Source organism: Alligator sinensis, unplaced genomic scaffold, assembly GCF_000455745.1.
Source record: "Alligator sinensis unplaced genomic scaffold, ASM45574v1 scaffold546_1, whole genome shotgun sequence".
NCBI lineage: Eukaryota > Metazoa > Chordata > Crocodylia > Alligatoridae > Alligator > Alligator sinensis.
The window spans coordinates 2,035,671-2,046,249 of NW_005842061.1; the positions used below are offsets into that span (position 1 = coordinate 2,035,671).

General features: G+C 43.2%; 1 protein-coding gene across 1 annotated transcript in view; it reads right to left on the reverse strand.

Annotated features, from left to right (window-relative positions):
* Window positions 1-1,569: 1,569 nt before the first annotated feature.
* The window catches only part of TSPAN15 (tetraspanin 15), a 58,578-nt gene continuing 49,568 nt past the window's right edge, over window positions 1,570-10,579 (reverse strand). The window contains exons 7-9 of the mRNA XM_006023147.3: window positions 5,328-5,375; window positions 3,661-3,777; window positions 1,570-3,144 (exon numbers count right to left, since the gene is read on the reverse strand). Coding sequence (XP_006023209.1) covers window positions 2,986-3,144; window positions 3,661-3,777; window positions 5,328-5,375 — 324 coding nt within the window. The 3' untranslated portion in view covers window positions 1,570-2,985. The remainder of the gene's footprint in view (window positions 3,145-3,660; window positions 3,778-5,327; window positions 5,376-10,579) is intronic.

Sequence of the window (10,579 nt, forward strand, 5' to 3'; positions counted from 1 at the left end):
GATTCAAACATAGACACAGCTTTAAATGTTTTTTTCTACATACATCTAGGTACCAGGCGGCTCATGAATGCTGCAATGCTGGGGTGGATGGAGTGTCCCACAGGAGCGCGGGGAGCTCCCAGCATGCTTGGCAGTAGACCCAGAAGTGGACCAGAAGCATTTTCGGTTCACTTCTAGGTCTGCCGGGAGCATGGCGGGGAGTGCACCAGGCCCCCCCACACCCCTCCCAGCTTGGTGACTGGTGCCTCCTAGGTCTGGGGGGCACCCGGGGTCTCTCTGTGGCCGATCGTTGAGCCGAGGGTGCATGGGGGACCCCCCCAGCCAGCACGTTCCCTGGCAGACCCGGAAATGGATCAGAAGTACTTCTGGTCCAATGCGGGGTTTGCCACCGAGCACGTGTCCCACCTGTGGGACGCTCCATCCGCCCCAGCATCGCAGCATTCATGAGCCATGCCTGGTACCTTGAGGTATGTAGAAAAAACATTTAAAGCTGTGTCTATGTCCAATCGCTGATTCTCCGAATCAGCATCAAATCTTCAGATTCTGATTTGGCTGAGTCAAATCAGGGACAGTGATCCAAATCAACAAATCAAATCACTGACTCCAAATTGAATAGGGCCCACTTTGCACACCCCTAGTAGATGTCTCTCTCTGGTTAAGTACTGTGTGCATGATTCCTTAAGTTGAGTGTGCTTTTTTTCTTGAGTTGATTATTAGTTTCAGAAAATGAAGGTTCATGAAGGCAGTGCAAACATGACATGGTACCAGAAAGCAAAAAAAGTTTATTGGTCTGAAACTTGGCATTTATTTGTGTCACCACAGCAATTCTCTTCTCTATTGCCAATGAGTCCAGCTGGGACTGGAAATGCTGCAGAGAATGCTTGGTCCAAATCTAGATTAGTCCTCACAGTGACCCCCAAGAATTATTGTGTCCATTTTACAGAAGGAAGGAAAAATTAAGGCTCAGAAGTTAAGTGAATTTGACTTAGAGAGACCACAGGGCAAAGCAGTGTCAAAGGCAAGCTTAGAATTAAGGTCTTTTTGGTTTCAGTCCTGCTCAGACCACTAGACTACTCCTTTCTAGAGTAAAAAATATAGGATAAGGACAAAGACATGGGTATATGTAGGAAGGAAAGAAAGAATGGGCTTCTGTCCTACAGGCAACAGTTGAAATTGGGGCAGAAGAGGATAAGATATTCCCCAATAAGAAAATCTTTACATGGTGTATACAGGTTTCCCTCACTTTATGCTGTACATACATTCCTGGAAAATGGTGCATAACTCAAATTCGCATAAAGGGAACTTACTTTACAATGTAACAAATAGGGATGCATTCCACGACATCAACTGTACTGACCTCCAGACCCATTCTACCACTTTCACAAGACAATTTTGGTACTCCCCAACAGTACACACAAGCACAGGGCACTATCATAATGGGGATGGCAACTACAGAAACACATGTCACAGACAACAAGTGAAGAGCACAGATCCACACAGGAGACTATATTTTGGTGCACGTCACTCTCACAATCCACCACACAAAGCAGCTGACTGTGGGCTTCCACCATGCCGATCGCATAAGAGTGAATTTACCTCGCATATAACCAATTTTTGGTATAAAAAGGGTCATCACATAAGAGCAAATTCACACATACAGAACCCGCATAAAATGAGGAAACCTGTATACTGTTTTCAGGAAAATACTCGTGGTTTTTTTCATGTTTAGAAGTCTCTGTACTGAAGGTCTCTAAATATGAAACTATATTAGAAGCTCTAGCCCTGCAGCAGCAGAAAAATATTTGAACTGCTGTGTGCTTGCCTGAAAATTCATGAAAAACAGATTTAGGAGAGGATTTATAATCCATTAAGATTCATGACTGAATATATTATCAGTAAAATTCAGAATGAAACATATTTAAAGTATTTGCTTTTTTAAAAAAAATTAACAACACTTATTTTTTGTGAGCACAATCACATTTGAAAATGAAATATATGAACATAATAGAACTCCAAAAATCAATAGGCAATCTAGATAATTTATGGAGGGAAAAATACATATACATACAAGATTCAAATTAATCCAGTATCTAGCAGCTGCCATAAAAATCTGTACAGTAATAAATTGCATAAAAAGTTTATCAAAGCATTACCTGACATTCAAACATTGGCATACACCCAATTATTAAAAGGCACAAAAGATACACACAGTTATATCAGTTTGTCAGTCAGGACCAGCTTAAAATTTTTAAATGTCTATTTAATATCTGCCATTTGATTCAAAATATAAGCACACATAAGTCTCCCTTTTGTTTAGGAATCAATATGAAAATATATCTGAAAGGACAAACATTTAAATATGACCAGTTAAGAAACAAAAGCTCTCTTTTAAAAGAAGTTTACTTCTGAGTTTTCCCCAACAGAAAATGTCTCTTATCACAGTTCCTTCAGTAATCATTTAAAAAACAAGTTTAGTTAACAATTTTCAAGCAGGGTTGGCTCCTGGGATTGTGCTGTAGGAGACCACTTGTTTCCTTGGAGGCAAAACACGGAAAGAAGAGTAGATACAAAACTTGTGTTATAGGCAGGCAGTCACTTATGGTAGTAGCTGACTAGTGCAACAAAATGTGTGGCTGAACTGAGCTGGTTATAGTGTCCAGTAGCAATTCTTCCGCTTCTGGAAAACACCTGGTCCACTTTTTGGTCTGATGAGATCTAGCACTCCTAAGAGTCTGAAACACCCCACAGTAGACTGCCTGAAAGATCCTGTGAAAATTCAAAGCATACTCAGCACTGAAACACAGTGGAAAATCAATTAAGACCACAGGGTGGAGAAGTTTGGCTTCTGCTTTTGATGCATTGTTTTTAAAAATATCAAAAAGGCTTTAGCACTGCTTATGTCCAAGGTCTGTAAGATCTGCAGAAACAGATACAAACCAAAACAAGGCTTTGTTTATACTTTACTTAAGTTTTTTTGCTTGGCAACTACTGTTTCCCAGGATAACACATACAGCAACCCGTTCCTGCTCGTTCAACTTCTGACTGTTCCTGGAATGCAACAGAAGCATCCGCACTAAGCTTGTGCTCGGCAATGATGTCCTCTACTCGTGTTATGTAAAGTAATGACAACAACACACCTAAGAACTGTAAAATAAAAAAGCATTTATGAAAGGAGACCATGTGTTCCTCATCCAACATTTTTTTATTGTAATACACAGAAGTGCACACACACACGCACACACGCTCCCCCCACCCCCCACATAATTTAAGTTAGAGCCTCAAGTCAGTGCAGTTTTGGAAGGGAGAATTCACAAGTGGAGAAATGAAGGAGATTTTAGTGACATCTTCTACCACCTCCTTTACCCCCCACTGTCGAAAATAAATTATGCCTGTTGAAAATTACCCTGGGATTCAGAATGTTAGACTAAGTCTTATGGATGCAAACTAGTGGGCAAAGGTTATGAAAAAATGTAACATATCACACTGTGCTACTAAATCAATGGGCCTCTGTGAAGACACAAAGGAACACCCACATCAGCTTCCAAGTTATGTGAACTTTAAATAAAAACAGTCTTATCAAATCAAATACCGTTTTGTCTACCAAGACCATGAGCTAAACATTCCCTTTAATGAACAACATACATAATGACCTAGCCTTACCTGTGGTAACAATATACCAAGCAAGACACCTGCCATGATGCTGTAATTGTCTACGAACCAAATGAGTACTGCATTTGTGCATCCCCGAACATATATAACGTGTTGAATGCTCAGGCGCTATAAAATAATATAATATATAACAGTTTGATTAGAAGAATGCCAAAGTGTTTTTTTAGAATATAAAGCATCAAATTCTGTCTTCATTCACGCTCTTGCAACCCCAATGAATTTGGTGCAATGGCCTTATCACCAACCATCTAAAATATTAAGTTTACTAAAAGAAATACAACTGATCCCAATTTTATACCATGAAATATAGGAGATATCTATCTACCTTCCTGAGTACTTCCTGGCTGCAACTGCTGCAGCGCAAAAATCCAAACCATGGCCAAGTTGCTATCCTGTCTTGCAACTGGCTCATAGACTCGAGAAAAGAGAATTTAAAGTTTACCCTCAAAGGTGTTGGACCCGTCTAGTCCCAAAACAGCATAGCAGTTAAGCCTGTGAATGATCCCATTGAAATGGCTGGTACCACTTGTGAGTTTCAAGTAAAGTATATGCTTCAGTGCTCCATGGATCAGAACCAGAACAGTGTTTAGCATCTTGCAGAATCAACCTTTGACTCAACTGGCATTTTTACATGTGCGCCACGATTGGGGGGTGGGGGATGGATGATTTAATTAGAGTGGCTCTTGGGAGCCACTCTAATTAAAACGCCCACAACATCTCCTGTATTCAGCATCCGACATTTCAAAATGGAGGCATTGAATGAGCTTTAGTTAAAGCACTTCCACCACCATTTTGAAATGTGGGGAAACTGAATACACAAGATGCTGCAACACATGATTAAAACATTGCAGCAGACTCAATTTATTGAATCTGCTCTGACGTGTTCTAATTAGAAGTCATTGGAACATGTGTATAGGTGCCCAGTGAGCCTAAGTGACAGATCATATTTGAAGTACTGCCAATCTAAAAAAATGTCATTCAAATTGGCATTGTGTGACTAGGTGTCTAACACAAAAGGGGAACAGAGACTTTCAGCTGATTGCCAATTTACCTGCCAAAACTACTCCTACAAAACTGGGCTGTATGGACCCTCAGCAGATCAAATTATTGCCTTCTGTGCAATATACACTCTACTATTACAAGCTGCAAGCCCAGACTTGGATGCCTGGTTCTCACAAAGCCCATGACACTGAAGTCAATGGGACTAACTCCCAGAAAAGAGGAGAAACTACAGGCTTAGGCCAAATCTCACTTCTACAATTGAAGAGCATTAGAAGTTTGCCAACAAAAATAAGGGATGCCCCATTTCTTCTCTACTATTACAACATTTTGTCTTCAATATTTTATACCCACTGTAGGATATAAGAATGGGATGTATGAATAAAAAGAAAAGCTTTTTTATTATTTAAACAAGAAACTTTGGTTTTCCCCCAGCTCTAGTCAGAGCATTAACGTTACTGAATGACTCCGTTATGCACTGAATATGCAGTACTAGAAACTGGGCTGTATTTTTCCTGGTCTGAAATGAAAGCATTGTGCAAGTTGAACCAGGAGCCCAAAAGGAAAAAGAGTGATTCATAAAGAAACCAGCTGCTTTGTCAGAGGAATACTCTCTCATGATTCTTTATAACGAAGTGATAGAAATTTCTTTTAGTTACCTCTTTGTCAATAGTTTTATATCCACACATAGTGTTGATAATGTCCGTCTGAAAAGAAAAAATATATAGAATTGTGAAAAAAAAAGTATTTTTATTTTTTACATATCCACCAGCTTTGTAAAACCATCATAAAAATTTACTTGTAAGGTTGTGCTCAAGAAAAGTAAATATTAAAAACCCATATATTTTGCCTTTATGTTTTACCTAGGACAGTTATAATCAGGAGACACTTGTATACTATCCATGTGTGCTTTTAAAACACAGGGGGCACTTCTACATAAGACACTACTGTACAGCCATTACTTCGCATTTAGTTAGCACTTTTAAGTGACGCTACTGCGCAGTAGCCTAACATGCTGTACAGTAGCATATTAACACTGTCCATGTTGTGACATGCTACTACAGTCTTATTAGGCTAGTGTGCAGTCAGTCTCTCATGTAGATGTGCCCAGGCAGAAAAAAAACTCATGAAATGGAACTGTATAAAGAAACACTAGAGTCTGAAAACGCTGATGAACAGCAAGGAAACAAGTATCATTAATGATGAATGCAGTTGGGTATGTGATGCAGGCAGTAAAAGTACTGTCTCGGTACAGCTAGGAAATAGGGTGTAGTCCGTCTGTTGTCCAAGCTTCTTCCATTCCAGTTGTTTCAAAGTTGAGGTACTCAAGCTATCGGTGCAGGATGCAAAACCAGATATTACAGGAATAACAGAAACTTGGTAGAAGAGCAATCATGAAGCATATGTACAGTTCAGAAAGACATACGTAAAGATAAAGATGGTTGACTTGCACTGAACATTAATGATATGACAGAAATAAGAAGGGATAGCATGGATAAAAGATTTTATTTGGGTCAAAATCACTTTGGAGAAGGATAGAGGGCTACTGAGGTACTGGGAATCTGCTATATGAACTCTGATTAGATTTGGATATGGATAGAGATTTCTGTAATGTTATTAAGGAGATAAATATTGCCAGAAATTATGTCACTTCAGGAAACTTTAAAGGTATGTCATGCAATCCATGCAGAGATATCCAAACTACTTCAGGTACCAGACACAGTATATGCATGCTGACTGAACGAAGCACCTCTGTTTCTCTGTCAGGAAATGAGTGCCACACTAATGCACCTTCTGGTACCCAACATTCAGAGGAAGTGCTCAGGTATCACGACCTGGCACTGCATTTATTCCATGTAGACAAACCCTAATTTGCTTGATATAGATTGGAAAATGAATGCTAGTAATAATGGTAGGGCCCAGATATTCCTGATAGGCAAGACTTCTTTAACAAACAGTCACTGAATTAACATGAGGTGATATGATATAGAAGGTTTGGTTTAGGCAAGCAATGGGGACCACTTTTGCTTTGGTAAGCAGAAGAGCTAGTCAGAGAAAATGGCCTTGGATCAAGTGATCATAAATTTATTCTGATTAAATTAAATGCAAGAATAAAAAAGGTTTATAACTAAGAGTATGTCCACAGAGCTCAAGCCATTGCCATGCTGAGACATGCCAGCACCAACTCCAGACACACTGGCTTCTGACTTGAAAGTAGTAACCTGCCCTCAGCAAAGCTTAATGACACAGTACAGAGAGTCACAGCACTATGTTTAAGTGGCTATACCACTTTAGGCTCATGAAAAGATGTGAAGTGTACTCAGCATACCTCAGTACAGCACAGCCTTGTGTTATATGGACTTATCCTATGGTGCTGAACTTCAAAAGAGCAAACTGACAAAATGGAGGGACATTTACCATACCGGACATATTGGGCCTATATTTTAGATTCTTTCCCTGTCTCCAGACTGACTCTGCTGGCCTAACCACTATATCAGATTGTCCATAACATAGTCCATTACAACTAGTCAGTGAACCCAATTGGACTGAAGAGACTGAAAAGTCAGAAAAAAGTCAGAAAAGCAGACTTCGACTTGTTCAGGGAACTCATGGGCAGGATCCCCTGGGAAGCCAGTCTGAGGGGAAGAGGAGTCCAGGAGAGTTAACTGTACTTCAAAGAAACCTTACTGAGAGTGCAGGAACAAATCATCCCGATGTGCAGGAAAACTAGCAATACGGCAGAAGACCAGTTTGGCTTAGCAGAGAAATCTTCAGTAAACTAAATCACAAAAAGGAAGCTTATAAGAAGTGGAAACTTGGATAACAAACTAGGCAGGAGTATAAGAGTATTGCTCGGGCATGCAGGGATGAAGTCAGGAAGGGCAAAGTGCAACTGGAGTTGCAGCTAGCAAGGAATGTGAAGGGTAACAAGAAGGGCTTCTACAAGTATGTCAGCAACAAGAGGAAGATCAGGGAAAGTGTGAGTCCCTTACTAAATGGGGGAGGAAACCTAGTGACAGAGAATGCAGAAAAAGCTGAAGTGCTTGATGCCTTTTTCACCTCAGTCTTCACAGGCAAATGTCAGCTCCCAGACTACTGCACCTGGCAGTACAGTTTGGGGAGGAGGTGAGCAGCCAACAGTGGTGAAAGAACAGGTTAGGGACCATTTAGAAAAACTGGACATATACAAATCCATAGGGCCAGATGGAAATCACGTGAGGGTGCCGAGGGTGTTGGCTGATGTGATTGCAGAACCACTGGCCATCATCTTTCAAAACTCATGGCTACCAGGAGAGGTCCCAGATGATTGGAAAAAGGCAAACATAGTGCCCATATTTAGTAAAGAGAAAAAGGAGGATATAGGAAACTACAGACCAGGCAACCTCACCTCAGCCTCTGGAAAAATCATGGAGCAGATCCTCAAGGAATCTATTTATAAGCACTTGGACAAGAATAAGGTGATTAGGAACAGTGAGCATGGATTCACCAAGGGAAAGTCATGCCTGACAACCTGATTGCCTTCTATGATTAGATAACTGGCTCTGCAGATGTGGGGAAACCAGACAAGGCTTTTGATACGGTCTGCCACAACATTCTTGCAGGCAAACTAAGAAAATACGAACTGAATGAATGGACTGTAAGATGGTTAGAAAACTGGCTGGAGCATCAGGCTCAGAGGGTAGTAATCAATGGTTTGATGGCTAGGTGGCAGCCAGTATCAAGTGGAGTGCCCCAGGGGTTGATCCTAAGAACGTTTTTTTTCAGTATCTTCATCAACTACCTGAAAAATTGCATAGTGTGCACTCTCAGCTAGAGGTGCACCAACAGAGAATTTTTGAGCCAATACTGATGGTCGATTTTTAACGAGCCGTATCGGCCAATACCAATCCGATTGCTGATATGCAGTTGGGCAGCTTGGAGAGTGGCATCGTGCTGGTAAGTCTGCTGTGCAGGAAGAGGCAAGAGTGAAGGGGAAGGCAGGTCAAAGCCCCCATGGTAAGAGCAGGGCTGAGGCTGGGGCTGCACAGCCGGGGCGGCGTGCGAGACGGAGTAGCGAGCAGCTTGTCTGAGGCTTGTGGAGATGGAGTGGCTCCCACCACTGCATGCACCCCAGGAGAGCATGGGGGGAGCACATGCCCCCAGATCTGCACACGGGGCAAAGGCAGGCTGCTGCTGTGGGCAGTGTGGTGCCTGGCTCTTCCTGGAGGGGGGTTGGGCCGGGGCTGTGGTCGGGATGGGAAGTGGCAGTGCTGAGAGATGGGGCTACAGAGGGGGGGGGAAGGGGGCTGCAGCCACCCCAAAATTCACCATAGCCCCTCCAACCCTCCTCCCTGCACTGCCACCGCCCATCCCAAGTGTAGCCCAGCCTAGCCCCCACATCAGGAAGAGCCCAGCACAGCCCCAGCCCACAGCAGCAGCTCTCCCTCACCCCGTGGGCAGATCCAGGTGCACATACCCCCCATGCCTCCTGGGGTGCACACAGCGGTGGGAGCCATCCCCCCCACACCCTCCAGATGATCTGTTTGCAGCTTCGTCCCCTGCTCTGCCCCAGCTGTGCAGTGCCTGCCCCAGCTCCAGCCCCAGTCCCACCCTCACTGTTGTGCTCCTGGCTGCCTGTGTGCTGTATTGCCGCTGCGCACATGCAGGGGCATTTATCAGTGGCATTATTGGCCACATCAGCCAAAAGAAGCTGAATGCCAATGCAGTCAATTTTCCTTATATCAGTGCCGATCCAATGTATCTTTGCACCTCTACCCTCAGCAAGTGTGCAGATGACACCAAGCTGTGGGAAGAAGTAGATACACTGGAGGGCAGGGCTAGGATTCAGAGTGAGCTAGACAAACTAAAGGATTGGGTCAAAAGGAATTTCATGAGGTTCAACAAGGATGAGTGCAAAGTCCTGCACTTAGGAGAGGATAATCAGCTGGGGGCTGACTGGCTAGGCAGCAGCTCTCCAGAAAGGGACCCGGGAATTACAGTGAACAATAAGGTGAATATGAGCCAAGAGTGTGCCCTTATTGCCAAGTAGGCTAACAGTATACTGGGCTGCATTGGTAGGAGTGTTGCCAGCAGGGCAAGGGAAACGATTATTCCCCTCCATTCAGCACTAGTAAGACCACAACTGGAGTGCTGTTTTCAGTTTTGGGCCTCTCACGACAGAAAGAGTTTGGACAAATTGGAGAGAGTCCAGCAGAGGGTAATGAAAATGGTGAGGGGGCTGGGGCACATGAGTTATGAGGACAGTCTGAGGGAACTGGGCTTATTTAGTCTACAGAAGAGAAGACTGAGAGGGGATTTAATAGCAGCCTTCAACTCCTGAAGGGGGGTTCAAAAGACGATAGAGCTAGACTGTTCTCACTGGTGGCAGATGACAGAACAAGGAACAATGGTCTCAAGTTGCAGCAAGGGAAGTTTAGTTTGGATATTAGGAAGAATGTCCTCGCTAGGAGGATAGTAAAACACTGGAACACGTTACCCAAACAGGTTGTGGAATCTCCATCCTTGGAGGTTTTCAAGGCCCAGCTAGACAGCCTTGGCTGGGATGATCTAGTTGGGGATGGTCCATCTTTGAGCAGGGAGTTGGACTAATGACCTCCTGAGGTCCCTTCCAACCCTGATTTTCTGTGATTCTATGACTGTAAATTTAACTGCAATCAAAGGTTCCCAAAAAGTATTCCATCCTGCCATGCAAGATGTGCATGGCATAATGTGTGATTTTAAGCATCTGAGATAAAATCCCTCAGATCCCAATGTGCATCTGCCAGTGTGCGAGGAGCCTCAGATCAGAGACCCTGTCCCTGATCCAGGGATCTCCCTCACACCTGACCTTTAAATACCTGCAGGGTAGCTCAGCACTGGGGAACTTGTTCCCCGATGCTGGGCTGCGTGGTGCAATTTCCAAAAGGTGCAT